This window comes from Tetrao urogallus (assembly GCF_951394365.1).
Source record: "Tetrao urogallus genome assembly, chromosome: 2".
NCBI classification, from domain to species: Eukaryota; Metazoa; Chordata; class Aves; order Galliformes; family Phasianidae; genus Tetrao; species Tetrao urogallus.
Window position 1 is genome coordinate 20031606 of NC_136814.1, and position 16833 is coordinate 20048438.

Sequence of the window (16833 nt, forward strand, 5' to 3'; positions counted from 1 at the left end):
CAAAGTTAAAGGGGATTAATATGCCACCTTTGAGGCGACTTATGGAAAGCAGAATTACAGTTTACTTAGTTCCTTCACAAAAATGACACGATAAATAAAAGGTTGGCTTTGAGATTTACTGGGCTAAGTGTCCCAGTAATGTCAAAGAGTAATGTTGTCGGAATATGGACACTGAGTTTCTGGCCTTTATTTTTGTGAATTTAAGGTCAGTTTAAGTTCTGTTAAAAATCATTGTTTCATAGAAAAAACAGGGAGAAGTACACCTGATTCTTCTTTTAAAGTTGCTTCGCATATGTAATTTGTGTATCAGATTTGAGGGAAAAAAAACATCATTTGTAAGATGATATGCTGATGTACATATTTCTTTTTGTCTTATTTTCAAACCAAAAAAAACAGTTGAGAGAGTATAGCCCTGAGATGTGTCACTTTACAGCAACACCCCGCAACACCCTCCTATCTCTATCATATACGTGTTAAATATGTAGATAATGCAATGTAAAGAAAATAGCCCATTTTGTTCAGGAAAAGATTTGGAGGGACTTGTGTGATGACAAAAGGAATCAGATATTCTGTTGAGTATTCTTAATGACCTCAATGAAGAAGTCATGTTTTCTTCAGAACAGATTCATTATAGGCTTGCCGTATAGTTTGAAGTCTGCTCTTTTGAAGTTTTTTCACATAGAAAAGTGGCTTTGTCTCTTCTCACTAAGGAAAATTTTCTTAAGGTGGTCACTTCTCAAAAGCTTAACTTCTGTGTAGGTCAAAGATAAAATCAAGTTTATCTTTCAGGGCCATGTGGAGTCGTATAGGAAATAACAAGGATAGTAATAACTGATTTATGAAATTATTCAGTGAATTAATCCAGCACTAGTTGCTGTTGTGTTTGCAAAAGGCTACTTTCTTTCATAGTCAATGAAACTGATGTAGATAAGATTTGACCTCTAGATTGTAGTTTAGGAAGTACAATGGATACATATGCAAGTGACTCCTAGTTACTATACAGTTTTTTTCAGAATGTAAGGCTAAATTATACTGTTGGGTTTCCTTTCAAAAGTGAAGTGTACTTGTACCATGTTCAATAATTTTATCTTCAGTGGAACTAAGATTTAATCTAGCTACCTAGAATTAATAATTGCAAAGAACCTGCATAATTTCTTGTTCTCCATATGCTCCTGAAGCCTTGCAGTCATGAAAATGTGCTCTTTGGTATTTCATGATTGGTGAGCTCTTGAGGAGCATCTAGCAAATCTTGGAAAGTAAGTAAACTCTGGTCTGGTTTTCACAGTGTGGTTTGTAAACATATATGAGTGAGATGGAGAGCTTATTTATCCCTAGCCAAAAACAATTATTGCCTGATCTAGCAAATGGCTTCACATCTGAAAATTAAACTACTAGACTTTTGTTTTGAAATATAATTTTCTTTTTTTTATTCTGTAGTTTTCTCCGTAGAAGTCATATAAAGCAGAGGCAGAACCAAAATCAACAGATAATGCATCCGCTTAATAAAGATCATTGTTCTCTAACCATACTGGGAGGGCTAACAAGAGCCCACAGTGCTGACCCTCAGGCTGCTCCTCATAGCAGAGATGCTGCGTAATGCTGTGATTGCCAGAACACTCTAAAATAACAGTTGAGTTAATTCATACTGAATTACAGTGGAGTTCTCATAGAGGTATATATGGCACCTGAATTAATGTAAAATGAGTTCATTATGATTCATGCTGTTACCACAAATATAAAAGAAAATGATGATATGATTCGACTATGACTCTAAAGGATTTGCACTACTGGTATAAGTGTTAAAGTGCATCATTATTTTTTCCCCTCTAAAATACATCCTTAATGCTTGTGTTTACAATCAGAAATGCCTTCGCCAGTCTTTAAGTGCTTCCTTTCTGAGGTAAATATAAAAAAATCTATATTTGATGGTTTGTTTGTTTAATATAGGGCCAATGTCAGCCATTAATGTCCTTGCCTTACAAGGAGCTGGACATGGAACAACAAGGGATATTAGCTTTAGGAAGCCTGTCAAATTTGGTAGGATTGATATTGTGTGATTTACCAGGTCTTCCTCCCACACATATATGCTCACATCCACTATTTGGTCTCCATAAGCATTCAGCAAGTATCAATGAATGTCAGTGGATGCCATTTTTTCCTCATGGAGGAATTCAACAACACACCCTTGCTCCATATACTCGTCCATGTCACATACTGTTTTGTCAGAGTGCCCCTCTGCTGCCATCTGTCACAAAGCAACAATATGTAAGGGATATTGGTGGGAAAGTTCAATCTCTACTGTCATACCACCAACATCCGCCTCTGCTGTCATGGGCCAATGTCATAAAATAGAACACCTTATTTTTGGAGCAAACCTTGTGTATTTTGTACAGTAATACTTCAAAGTCCATCTGAAAAAGCTGTGTTCTTTTATGAAACGTTTATCCATTGAAGAGAGAGGAAATTAATCTCTCAATTTCAAGCAATCTTCCTGAGTGCAATTTCAAAAAAGACACAAACAAAAACAACAAAGCAAACAAAAAAATGTTTTAAAGGAAGGAAAGGTTACCTAAGAGGTTGTTGCTTTGTTTTTTGTTTTTTGGGTTTTTTTTTTCAATAAATAGATGTTTTCTCTGTAGTTTCATTTTATTTCTCAAGCATGTGTTCATACCTCAGGAACTAGAACATTTACAAAAATTCAATGGGAGAAAAAGCAATTTGGAGTATTTTGGCCAAAAGATTTGCATATGCTCTGGAAGACTGAGTGTACAAAGCTATTGGGAAGATTCCGAGTCCAGTTTAAATCAACCAGAATTATGGATACTGAGCTTTTTAGAAAGATAGACCAGAAACACTTATTTTTTTATTTGACCACCTTCAATTGGATTTCAGAAATCTATGGTAGCCTCATTCTCACCCATAATTAGTTTAAATGCAGAATTGTTAGATTTAAAAAAAAAAAAAAAAAGGGTATTTTTCAGATTCGCACAAAGATACAAATATTGCTATAATTGCAAATGTAATCAGGTTGCAATGTAGCCAGGTATGGCTTTCTGCAGCCTAATGGAAATTTGGCTAATGCTAGTCTAAGTTGTCCATCATTTAAATAATTCTGTCGATAACTTTTTTTTTCTAGGTCTACAGATGTTCAGATGTGAGATGGTTTTATGTATCTTTCCAGTTCTTATTTCAATAGGTATATGCTGAATAATCTGTAAAAAGTGTTTGCCTGTATTTTCCTGATTCCAGGGTGATGTTAACTGCTGTCTCCTATGGCTCATTTGTGTGTAATCTTTGGAAGACTGTCATTATTTCCAAAGAATGCAGTTCACTGGAGAGATTTTCAACAATTAAATATGTGAGAGTGTGTTTCTCCTGTTATATACACAGTAATGTTATATAATTGACTGCTTAGCTGTAAAAGATGTGAAATAGTACTACTACCTTCATGTCTGTAGCACTAAAGATTTTCTTATAAATTCTGTGGTTGTATAGATATTGAGTGCTATCACATTGTTTTATAGGTATTATTACCAGCTACGGATTGTATATGGATGGTGTTCTAATACAAAATTCATCACAGTTAAATTGTTATGCTTATGGACTTGCTCCTTGGAGTCTGCATTCCTTCAGAGTCCAGGCATGTACTGCAAAAGGTTGTGCTTTGGGTCCACTGGTGAGTACCTCAATTTGCATTCTGGGAGTGTAATAAATGTCAGATGGCAGTGAATATCAGAGTAAATGGTGATGATTCACTCTGGTCAGTACTAACCCATCTGGCAAAATGTGACATTTAAAAAAAATCCTCTTTAAGAGCTGTTGAAGATTTGATAGGTCATTGTTAGGCGGCATTCCAAAGTAGAGCATAGATACATCAATGAAAGGCAAAATTTGAGGCTGAAAACACACGTTATTGAAATGAAGTAGAGTTGATATATTTTAAAGGGGCAGATGTAAATTAGTCAGAATTGTAAGGACATAATATAAAGAAAGAGTTACTGGTCCAGTAATGAGCAAGTTTCTAACTGCCTGACTGAAAGAAATGAAGGTAATTCAAGAAGTACAGAAGTCAGAAAAGGAAAATACGGTGATTTTAAAACGTCTTTTGAATGCAAGTCTGTGATCAAAATATTCCACTAGACTTACTTTAACAGTCTTGTACAGCATCCCTTTTCTTCAGGTTTTGCAAAGACAGGAACATTGAATATAATGTGTGCAAACAAAGCTTCTGAGGCTTTTTTCAATGTTGTAGAAGGCTGAGCTGATAGATCCAGTACTGCTGTAACTTTTATTTTAGTTATAATTTGTTATTTACATTGATAATATTCTTCCTAAGAATGTTTTCTTTCAAATTCTTGTAACATCATCTATCTGCAAAAGACGACTAGACTTTATAACCATTAAGCATTTTATGGCTTGGATTACGTCAAAGGATATTTACTTTTAAAAGCTTGGATGGCTTTTTGCCAGTTTTTCTTTTATGTTTTTTACGACTTCATACCTATCTGAAAAGCAAAGCTTGTTCTAAGGTATTCAATGTGCAGTATCCTAATCCATTGCAGCAGTAGTGATGTTTAAGACAGGTCATTGCCAAACTATGCACACAGATGAAATGTGTTTTTCATTACACCTATCCTATCAAATAGGCATTAAAAAAGAGAACAGAACACCAGAAGTTGGGGTTATTATGTTTAATTTTGTAGCCTTTTTTCATGTCTTCACTGAGGTCGACTCGGTATCGTGACACTTATACAACTCCCAGCAGAGGTCGCTGCAGCGGATACCCACCTCATGATCAGTACATAAACTGTTTTCCAAAGCCAGTGATCCATCTCTAATCACAGGAATTGAAGTACAATATCTTTATTTAGGGACACTGAAGTGCTGCCAGAAAGTTAAAGCACTTTGAATTTTTGAAAGATTTTTATATCAATTACAGTATAAATCCAACACACACACACACACACACAGAAAAAAAATCCAAATGTTTCACCTCTTTCATTACTCTAAATAGTATGGGAAGCATCTTCCAGCCATAAGATGATACCCTTCCAGCTATTTTTGTTCCTGATCTTGTGTTTAATGTGCCCTAATCGATTGAAAAGATGCTATGTGACTATACTAAATCCTGGATTTTGCCTACTTATGTTTCTGAAGGTGGCTCTGAAGATCTTAATCAGTTACAAGAGTGTTAGCAATTTTGCTATTTCAATAAGCTTCTTGTTTGGGTCAGATCAGTCTTTTGGTACTTTTTTATGCTTTGTCAGTGATCATGATTTATTTTTAAGTGAAATGCAAATCTATAACACGTGAATTCTAAAACTGACAGTTTTAATTTTATACTAGTGAACCCAAAGTTTTACTTTTGTATCAATTCTATTTTTTTTATTTTACTGCCTAAATACTAGAAAAAAATAAAATAAGTCTTATCTAGAAATAGGAGAAAGTACACATTTTCTGACAGATTCTTCAGGTGATCATATATATTGCTGATTTTAAAATGTTTGGTCTTGTAAATATTGGGTGCACTGAAAAGAAGCAATTCATGTAACAGTCACAACAGAGCTTTTGTAGCTGTTCAAGTGAACTTCAGTTTGTAGTAAACTCCATCTTTCGGGAATATCCTTTTCAGTAGTCGAAATAGTTGGTCTTCCTTTCTTCAAGTTTCTGATGTGGAGAGCTTAGAGTACCAGCATGAAGTGTCACAGCCTTGCAGGGTGTTATTGTGGCTTAGAAAGTACAGTTTAGTCAAATTCTTACATAAGGACGGTTTTCACTGAAAAATCCAAATAATTAATCTGGCATTTATGCAATAAATACGTTTTATTTATGCTGGGAAGCATTTATCTAAAAGCATGTACATTATCTTGTTGATTTTTCTGCGACATCTCATCTGTTTCAAGTATAATCTTGTGCTAATTTAGAGTGTATGACTGTAGGAGCATGTATGCAGAGGTACTTGCGCATCAAACATTTAGCCAGAAACTTAGAAGCAATTGGCTTTCCAAATTTTGTTTGAAAAAGTAGAATATTAATATTTCAAGGGCAATGAAAGAAAAGCAGTGAAAGTGCTATACTTTGTTATTATCATGATAGAGCAGGTATGGCAGATTAAAAATAGAGTTTATTAGCAATCCTATGAACTTGCAGCTGAGATGCACTTAGAAAGGTGTGAAACCATCTTATACTTTAGAAAATGCCAAATCATTTGTTGCCATAAATAAGGTAATTATTTTACTTCATAGCATTGAATGCTTACTACAAGATGTGATACATAAATACTAAATTTTGATGATTTTGAATGACTATTTATCTATCTGAAGAAAAGCTTTCATACTCATTACATTTTCCATAATGTTATCATTTTATTTTTTGCTTGTTAGAACTATATCTATTTAATGCTACAAGATAAGTTTGTTAGTTGAAATAGAAGTTAATTCAGACTGCAACCAGTATTCAACACAGCATATTTTTCCTCTATCATATATTTACATTAATTTGCTACATCATTTAAATATATGTGCCTTACAGCTGTCTTTTAAAATTCAGAAATTGAAAAATGTATTGTCTTGTACTGTTGCTTTCTCTCCTAACACTAAGTTCATGCATCTGCATGAGGTTCTATGTATGTTTTTAAGATACGAATCTTTCATTCTTTTCCAGTATTTGTTTCTGTCCTTAAGGGTCTTCATGTAAAGTATGACAGTTGCTGGATAGCTTCAAGCAGATACAGATTAAATGAAAGTAAAATGTTTTTAAAAAAATCCGATGTGTGCAGTGCTAGTTTTATTGTGCTGTGTTTCATTTCTAAAATAACTTGAAGGTTTTCATTTTTCATTCCTTGTCTGTTTGTAAACTATGGCAGCAAACCTCTAGCTCATGGTTCTTTTGCAGGTGGAAGCTCGGACCATGGAAGCTCCGCCTGAGGGAGCAGTTGATGTATTTGCTACTGTTGATGGGTCCAAAGACGCTCAGTTAAAATGGCTCGCCCCAAGTAAGCCTCATGGACAACTGACCTACACAGTCTTTTTCACTGGCCTATTCTATGCTGATCAAGGTATTTCTTTTCCTTTATATTAAGTCTAAAGATAGAATTAATGTTGTTTTTTTCATTTTTCCAAAACTTTCTTTAACACTAAATTTTACTGCTTTTTGCCACTCCATTGATTATTTTAGAAATTCCAATTTTACTCTTAAGAGCTACTACTTTGATTTATGATGCTTTACATTTGTACAAACACATACACTGGCAAATAAAGATAAGCTCTCTGCACTCATTTAGTCTCTAGATATACACATGGGGTCTTATCTCACCACCTTTACTCAGATAAGGAAGCTATACTCACACAATTTAACTTGGTTTACCTACATAAGTGGGAGCTGTTCTTGAGAGTTGTACATAATATGGTTGATCGTGGGTGCATTTGAAATTTATGTAAGTGGCTGTACAGCTAGCTACCTTAAAGAGCATGCAGTGAAATCAGATACTTAAAAAGAAGAAAGGAAAAGAAGCCTAATTTTTTATTTCCATATAACAAGCAGATTAAATATGCAATACAAAACCCTTACAAAATGCTATTTTTAAAATCTTATTGTATGATAGGCAGCTGTCTTGTTTGCATTGTTGTGCTTTTTTAATTAATATATTTTAAATCTAACTAAATTAATGTAGTTTTATGTGGAAATGCTACTAAATCAGTATTAGAGTAGACAGTGATGATACCCTTGTGCAAAGGATTATATAAGACACTAAAGAATGTAAATGGATATTTTTGTCAAACACATTACACAGACTGTGTGTTTTTCAGTTGATAATAAAATGCTGTGTCCTCTAATTATTATAGAAATGTAAAATACCTGGGCAGTGAGTAAAAACGAATGCTCACAAAATGTGAGCATTTAATATGTCAGTTTGAGCTATTAAGCATACTCTAAAGTGTAATAAATAATACAGTATTGTACCCAAATAATGTTTATGAATTATACCTAACAATGTTGTCATTAATTTTTAGAGCTTATTAAATAGCGTGATTGACATCAGGCAACTATAAAAATGTTTCCTTATAATACAAAATCATGGTTGAAAATAATGTTTGGATGACATTTAATCCTTCTATGTACTGTACGCAAATTTAATCAGCATTGTAAACGCAGTAACAGATAGAGAATTGAATCACTGATGGCTTCGTAACTTGCTTTTTTTTAGTGCTCAGGATGAGAATGGTTTGATGTTTTCAGTATCAGTGGTAAAGCGAACATACAAATTGTAATTGCCATCCTCTGCCTAGTAGTATATAAATGAACTTGTTTGTGTGCTATTTGGAGAAATGCATTCATTGAAGAGTTTAAGTGTGGTAGGCAGTCTCCACTGACCTCTCACAAATGCTGCTGTGTCCCTCTTTTATGCAACGAAGGCTTTGATGTATTCTGCTGTGAAGCACTTGTAAGATTATGAGGAGGAGTGATGATCAATTTGAAAAAAAAGGAGCAACATTTTGGCTGGACCTGTGACAGCACAGCCATTTCCGCCAAGGCAGCAGGGTGAATAATGCAAAAGCCATATTCCCCTTGTGTTTAATCTTGCATTGTTTTTGCAGAGAAAATTTCTGCTTGCTTTCTAAGTCATGTCATCCTCAGTTGTCATCCCGCCTCTCAAACCATCAAAACGGTATTAAATGTTGCAAAGCTGTGCAGCTAGAGAACTTTCAAAAGTCAGAACCCATTTGCAGAGCAGCCCTTGTAGAAAATGTATTCTGTTCTCGGCAGAATTTTCTTTCAGCTCTTTCCACTGAGAAGTTTACTGATTTCTCCCAGTGGAATCTGCTGGAATTTATCGGTTCATGGTTGGCAGTCACAGATTAAGGTAAATGTCGATCCGTAATGACCCTCTACATGTTAGTATTGCAGTAAAGCTGGGCTTTTATGTCAAAGATATCGGAGAGGGAGCTATTACACATGACAGGGGTGATCAAGGGACTCCAGACCAAGGCAAGCATTATTAAATATTGACTAGTTCTGTGATTTATGTAGAGCTGGAGGAAAAAAGTGACTTTTTAACCATTATATATTCTTCAGCAACGAAAACCAGCCATTTATCTCCTGCTGGTAATAAAGAACAGAGTGCCTGCATATTTTAGTGGAGGGAAAACCTGGCCTTATAAATGAGATGGACTCTTTCATGATAACATTTCAGTTTGCTAATTGCCAAAAGCAAAACAGGCAAATTGGAAGCAATTATAAGAGTTGACTTAAAGTAGTTGGTGTGTTAGTTCAACTCAAGAGAGCTGGGTGGCAGTGAAAGAATCACTGGGGAACGGAACCCAGAAAATTTCATTACGTTTGTTCACTGTTGCTGAAACTTTGCTTTGCAATGCTGAATAAATAAAGAGTGCTTCCCCCTAGAAGTCAGAGCTCCAGCAATTGACCTTTATGCTGGCTGTTTGGGGGTATGCAGGAGGAAAATTAAGCATTAATTCATCAAACTTACATAAGACATCATCTGTTCACTAGATTTACACAAAGCTTATTGAATTGTCTGATGGCTAATTGGTATTTCGTTGACATAATGAACAACTGTATTTCATCCTTTGCCGCAACGTCTGTTAAAGAGGCAGGGATTGAAATGTAAGAAATGGATGTTGAATTCACCTAGAATAGCTGCATATAAACAGTGAATTGTTTCTCCCACTGCTTAAATAGGTGACATGTTCACCAATACCTTAAACTGTCCTTTTGGGAAGCCTGAGAAACAGGTTTTACATCTCAGAACTTAAGTGAATGGGTTTTGAAGATTGTTTCATAACAAGAGTTTCTTGCCGCGTCCACACACTTTTGTCATTTGTATACATCCCTCTCAAATGAAAAATTTTTATTTAAAATCATTTTTAGAAATAAAATCTCAAGCTTATAGTAAGAATATGAGTCTCTCATAAGCAAATATGTCCTTTCCGTAACAGTACAATTGCTTTTATAAAGGTCGTGGTTATGTTCTTTTGCAAAGTACTTCAAAATTTACTAGATTACAAAATAATGTCTGCAAAGAAGAGTAGGGAGCTGGGAAAGATTTGGGCTGACTCTCTGGCCAGCCTAGTGATGCCAGCCATGGTCTGTAGTTCCATGAAGCTGTTGTGTAACAGCTTTAACTTAGAGTGGACCAGAAAATTTGTTCCATGCTCCAGACCCAAGCACTTTGAAGCACATAATAAGTATATTCCATATAAGCATAGCCCCTGGACAAAGGATATTTTCTGATACTTCTTGTATTTCTGTATTTTTACAACGCCCTCCCTAATGCATATTTTGAAACTCTGGTTGATATGCTGTTATCTTATCAGTGGCCTTCTATAACATATGGTATGTTGAGATAGCAAGTTGGTGACATGGGAAGTGTTTAAATAACATGTAACTTAACACTTTCTCTGTCAAGAGCTTGTTATTCCAACTCTTTAGACACCAGCTGATCTCATACTGAATATTCTATGGATGTCCCCAGGCTTAGCTCCTTCTTTGTCCTATTCCAAACCTTTCAGATTTCACATATGTATGTCTCTGACTATCTTAATATTTTATATACATTGTTTGTCTATCAAAAGGTTCTGTCATTCATCGTATTTTCCATCCAGCTTTATAACTTTCTATCCAGCTGTTTTTACATATACACATATTTATTAGGAATTGTACAGCCTGCGAGTTTATTTTTATTTCCTTCTAGAAGGTTTTTTAATGAAATCAGATACTCTTATGTCATTTGCAAAAGATTAAAAGATGCTGTGGTTTAGCTTTGTTACATCAGTAAAAATCATTTTATAATACGTAAAACCAATGGAGAGTGTTCTAATAGAAACCTTTGAATTATCCATTTCTTGACTTCAAATGTCTAAGTATCCAATAAAAATGTTTCTTAATGCATAGCCTGATTTTTTTATTGCTTTTTAGTTCTGATGCTGCCTCTAGTACTTATTTTTGGATTTGTTACTGATGTGGTGAGGTCTTGGTAAAAAGTTAGCGTTCTTGATCAACATTTCATAGAATCATAGAATCGTAGAATCACCAAGGTTGGAAAAGACCTAAAAGATCATCCAGTCCAACCGTTCACCTATTCCCAATAGCTCCCACTAAACCATGTCCCTCAACACAACATCCAGCCTTATTTATTAATAGCCAAATTGGAGCAGAAGGAAATACTATTGTGAACTGATTGAAAAGGTCACTGTGGAACTGAAAGTGTGAAATGTAGATCAGCAGGAGACAGTTTGGATTTCCTGCCAATAGTGGAGGATGCTGGTAATGGATTTTTCTGTCGTTCAACTATACTTTAACAATATATGGAACAGGAATTTCTGTATCAATTAGCTCCCTTTAAAAAGTCCTTCAAACATGGAAGCTTTGTTGAATCTGTTTTACGATTATGATATTCCAGACAGACATTTGTTCCCAGAAACTATGTGTAGAATCAAACATGATTTTACAAATCAGGGTCTCTGTCCCAACTCCACAGCACTCAGGTGATTCTCTTTCCTGCAGACAAATTGCCTCAGAACATTTTAATTCTGGTGCCTCTGTGGACAAACCTTTAAAGAGGAATTTGTTTTAGAATTTTTTATTCCAAAACATGAAATACTAATATTATCAGATCATAAACAACTTTTCTTTCTATAAGAGAAGGTTATTTCTTGTTACTCTCTGATAAACTTCCAATTCTCCGAGGACTTGGAAAGAAAAAATGAGAGATTCAAGATTAATTCCCTCAAGAAGATTCTCCTTTCTTATTTATCCTTAGTGTAGTTTAAATTAAGTACAGGATCATTTTAAATTGCATTTGGATGTCTAAGTGAAGCTGTTGCACTTGAAGAATCAGGTGTTACCTCTTTTCAAGAGAAGAGAGTTGGAGGCAATTCCCATCTTCCTTCCTGTGTGAGATAACTGTGGTAACACTAAATTCCTCCAAATCTGTAATTTTCTGGGTGTTGTGATACCCGTGAATTCAAGTTTGACATCAAGAGAAGCTTTAGCTGTCTGTATGTACTTAGTGGGTTTTACAGCATAAAGTTGCAGAACTCTGCATTGATCAGAAATGTAGAAGTCAAAGGATGCTATTTTCTGATATTCCAGTTTTTGCAAGTTCTATTCTTGACATAGCATCCAAAGTATTTCCTTTTCAGCAAGTTCTTGCTAGTTCACATTGCATTTTCATAAAGAGAATTATTGATCAATTCTGATTATTTAGAGGCACTGTGCAGGATAGTATCCTTGCAGCCTACTTTTTCCTGTGATAAATAACAAAAACTAACAATAGAATAAAGCAATTCACTGTTTAAAAAAAAGTTCATAAAGTTGTCTTTAAATTGGATTTTGTTAATCTAATCTTTTTAGCTTGATTTCTTTCTTTTTTTTTTCTTTTTTCTTTTTTTTAATTACAAGTAAAAAGGAGACACAGAATCTGTTAACTTGGCTTCTATTCAAACATTCCTCTTACAGACTTGACTGACCACAAGTTATTTCAGTGCTCTCTACAATCAGAATTTAAATCTGAAACGTTAAGAGTCCATGTAGAGCTTAAAAGCAATGTTTTCTGGCAAGGATATGACACCTGCTGATGTCAGTGGAATTGGGGAGAGGAACGCTGAAACTCCTTACATTTCTTAGTCCTGATGAATTTCATTTAAATGTAAGAATTTTAGTTGTTTGCATAATTATCATATACATATAAATATCTAAGTATAGATTAACATTTACAGTTGCTACAGCTGAATATGTAATACCTGACAGTAGATAAAAGTTAGGATGCAGTTTTATTTTAGCAAGAAAGTATCTTTTATAAAAATGGCATATTCCTTATATGTAATCAAAGCACATGAATAATTTCCCAGACAAGCTATTTCCTCAAAGATCTGTTTTGGGTTTTTTTTTGGCTATTAGTGAGAAGTAAAGCCTTTCCTCTCCTGTAGCTAAAACATTCAGAAAGTTCATACAAAAGAAATATCAATAGCTTTTTCCAAGGTAGATAAATATCAGGACTGTGCTCCTCCTGCATTCATTCACTTACTAAAGATGTTTAATAACATCTGATATACCTATGCCAGGGATGTTTCATTATCTAAGAACAGGAAAAGTCACTCCAACTTTATTCCAGTAATTTAAGATTGTGTTAACCCTATATATTCTGCAGTCTGATTTCCTTAGCTGTGATCTTTAACTTTTTTTTATCACATAATCATGTTAAATGTGACACTACTAAAAACAATAATAATCCTTTCTTCAGGTGGAGCCAGGGAGAGTAGAAATCCTTGAATTTAGAAAAGGGTGAAGTTTCAAAATGAATGTGACTCTGAGAAATTGTGATCACGCTAGTAATTCCCCAGTCTCCTTTGTAATGTATAGAAAGAAGTTCAATCTGGTTTGTTTTTTTTTTCCTCTTGTGATGTTAAATGATGCTTTAGGTAACTCAGTGCCTTAGTGTTTCTAAAGCCAGGGACCCCTAAAGTTGCTGAGGCGGTGTTTTCCAGAGCTTCTATGGCAGTATTTTCTGTTGAAAGTGCTCATGGTTTAATTGTGGGATTATGTTAATTTTTGTTCTTGTGGCCTTGCACCTGCCAACCAGACGGTGCTGCTACAGATGGTTTTTGTGGGAGCAGCTGCACTGCTGTGAGTATCATCCCTGTACCCCAATTCCCAAAACAGCCCATGACAAAATAATAATGACTTAAATACTTGATAATTATGCATTAATATAATATATATAATATCATATGTATGTTATATTATATATATATATATAATATAATATATAACAGAAGCTTAGTGACCAATCAGTGAAGCACTTGCACCATTGTTAACATACTCCAAGCAGTGTCAGTGTAAATAGCATCATTAATGGGAACAAGCAACAAGGAGTTTGACTAGGTCCAAATGAAAATTGCACAGTGGTCAGACCATGGGAAAAATTCTCATCACCATGAGCGGGTTGGGATCTTCATGGCCACCAGCTGTTGGAAAATACACTTTCACCACTCCTGTTGTAGAATGTTCATGAGGAAGTCCTTACATACTTTGAATCATGGTGCATGTTGTACTGTGATTCGTGACTTCAGATTAGCCTGATTATTTTTTTCTTTTTTTTCCATATGGAGTAGCAAAATATGACTGCAAAACCTTTGTATCTAGATCCTAGTGACATAACATCATGGTTGGTTGAGTGAACTAAGGGCAGTTATGAGATGTTGTAGTCCTCCATGTGCTTTTCTCTACCCTGCTGAAATTGGGCAAGTCATTTAATCCCTGTGTAGCTGTCTCTTTGTAACACGAGGATAATACTTATCTACCTCCCCGTGACATTATAAGGATTAATTAATTAATGTTTGTATGCTTTCAAACTATAAGATACTATAGAGATGCTAGATGTTGTTACTTGAAGTAAAGATTGTGGATTAGTCCTGAAGATGTTTGGAGGAGGAGGAGGATACAAAATCCATTTTCAAATAGTTATCTTTAATTTGATTGCTTACATAAAACGACTTTGGGATACTTTTGAAGCAAAGTATGTGCCATTTAAAGTTTTGTTTTTCATGGCTAGAAAATTCATAGTTTTGCGTACACTTCAGGATAATTATTGGGTAATTTTTAGTCAAGCTTCAGTAGCCTGTGTATAGTTTCAAAATACACAAACTAGCAGCATTATTTCCTTATGCATCTTTCCTTTTCTGTTTCTTGGTACAAGTGTCTTGCAGTAAGAATAGGAGAGCAGTCTCTCTGATTTCTGAACTTGATTGCTTCCTTGGTGAAGAATGTAGTAAATAGTGCTTTTTAATTGGTCTTCCACATCCTCTCTATTAATAGTTTTCATGTGATTTTTTTATCACCACATGTACACAGGTCTATTTCTATATTGTGTTAGTTGTTGGCTTTTGTATTATAAAGCGAGTACATAAAGATGAACCTTGTTTCTGTGAGGTACGTATTGTCAGTTATTACAGGCTGAAATCCAACAGCAGGGTTAGTAGGATAGTCTTTGAGATTATCCCTGCTCCCTCACAATGGCCTAGGGAATGTTAGCAATCTTCTGGAACTGACGCTGGTGAACAGTATCGAGTAAAAGGGAATCTGCTGATTAGTTCTCCTATTAAAATGATTTATTAGTTAATGAATGTCTTTTAGAATTTTTAACTGCCTTTAAGACTGGGAAAGCCACTTTAGTTGTGCTTAGGTATCTGTTGCAAAAAGTAATTTACATCTTTGGACAAAAAATTATTTGTGTCAAAGTATGTGATCCAAATAAAATAAATATAATCTGACTAGACCTTTCACAGATGAAGAAATTTCAATTGAATATGAAAGCAAATATCTTTAGAGAGTAACGTAAAACTCATCTGTTTTCTCAGCTAAAGAAAGCATGGTGAAAATTTGCTTGACAAGATTTGATGAAGTTTTTATTTGACCTATATAAGGGGGAGCAAATTGGATGCTATTTATATAATTTTCTTATCTGAATTCAGAAAGATCAAGATACTGTGATGAGCCTTCCCTTTTTAGGGGTGATTATTTGCAGTTAGTATGGCTGTTTATTACTCTACATGCTATTGCCCTGAACAGACTAGGAAGTGCTACTCTACCAGTGAGTACAACAAAAGCTCACCTAAATGATTTCGAGATTCTTTCAATCTACAAGTGCTCCATTTATGATGCCTCATGTAAGATGACTGGAAAAGCCAAAATAATGTCTTTATGTCAAATAAAAATCCTAGATCAACTTCAGAGCTTCAGACATTCCAAAGCATTACAAGTAAATGTAATGGCATTTGACAGTATTGGCATTTTTTATATGTCTTCTTTTTGGCTAACTCAGCATTCTCAAAAAAATAAATAGTTTTTTCCTCTGTAATTGAAAGGGTTAAATGGTACCAATTCATTACCACTCACAAAAGGATTTATTTTGTTCTCATAAATCAGTTTTATTCCACATTTTTATTATTCCCTTGGGTCAGCTGCTCCAATTGAAATCAATACAAGTGCAAGTGACACAATCAATCTAGATATTTGATTATGGATTTGAGACTCCCAGTTCTGCTCTGTGTGTTTAGCTAGTCTCCTTCTCATAGTGTCCCTGGAGAATGGCAAATTCTTATTGGCATCCATGAATTATGGGCATAGATTCAGAAACCAGATACTGTGATAATCTCCATTTATGTACAGCTGCAGTAAGAAAAAAGCAAGCTCTAACCATAGAAAAACAAACTTGAAGATTTTAAAGCTACTTGTTTCTGAGCTTTCAGTATGTAAAATCTCTTTTAAAATTATAAAATCTCATCATTTGCTAGTAAAATCTCTCAAACAAAATGGATTGAATCTGTAATTATGTACTTTACCTTCAATTTAACTTCATAAGTACAGAAAGCATTTTTATTTGATGCCTTCCTGTCATTTATACACAATGTGATGTCATGCTGCTTGCAGTGCTATTGTCTGCAGTGGTAAACTGTTCTGGGACATTAAAGGGACTCACTGTCCAGTCAGGAGCTCATAGGAACATTGTGCTTCAGAGGCCATGAATGAGCATTACAGAATGTTGTGCACTAAATCTTTTCAAAGATGTTGCAAATCTTCCCTAATTCATGCAAGCACCTTGATAGTTTTGTCCTCTTACGCACATTACAACTTGAATGAATTAGCAGAACAGCTGTTGGTGCTTGGTCTTTCTCTTTTGTGTTGCAGAGCACTGTGTGAATAGGTTTTTCCTGTCCCCTGATTAGAAGGCTGAGGAAAGGTTTGGAATAACTTTAGCACTCAGAGTATTAGAGTTCTACTCTGGGCTAGTTCAGATTCCAAGTTGTCTCCTCA

The 16833-nt window shown here is 34.7% G+C and overlaps 1 protein-coding gene across 1 annotated transcript in view; it reads left to right on the forward strand.

Annotated features, from left to right (window-relative positions):
- The window catches only part of USH2A (usherin), a gene marked incomplete at both ends in the record, with an annotated part of 372871 nt that overhangs the window by 193895 nt on the left and 162143 nt on the right, over positions 1-16833 (forward strand). The window contains 2 exons of the mRNA XM_079550589.1: positions 3525-3676; positions 6895-7057. Of these exons, the coding sequence (XP_079406715.1) occupies positions 3525-3676; positions 6895-7057 (315 nt within the window). The remainder of the gene's footprint in view (positions 1-3524; positions 3677-6894; positions 7058-16833) is intronic.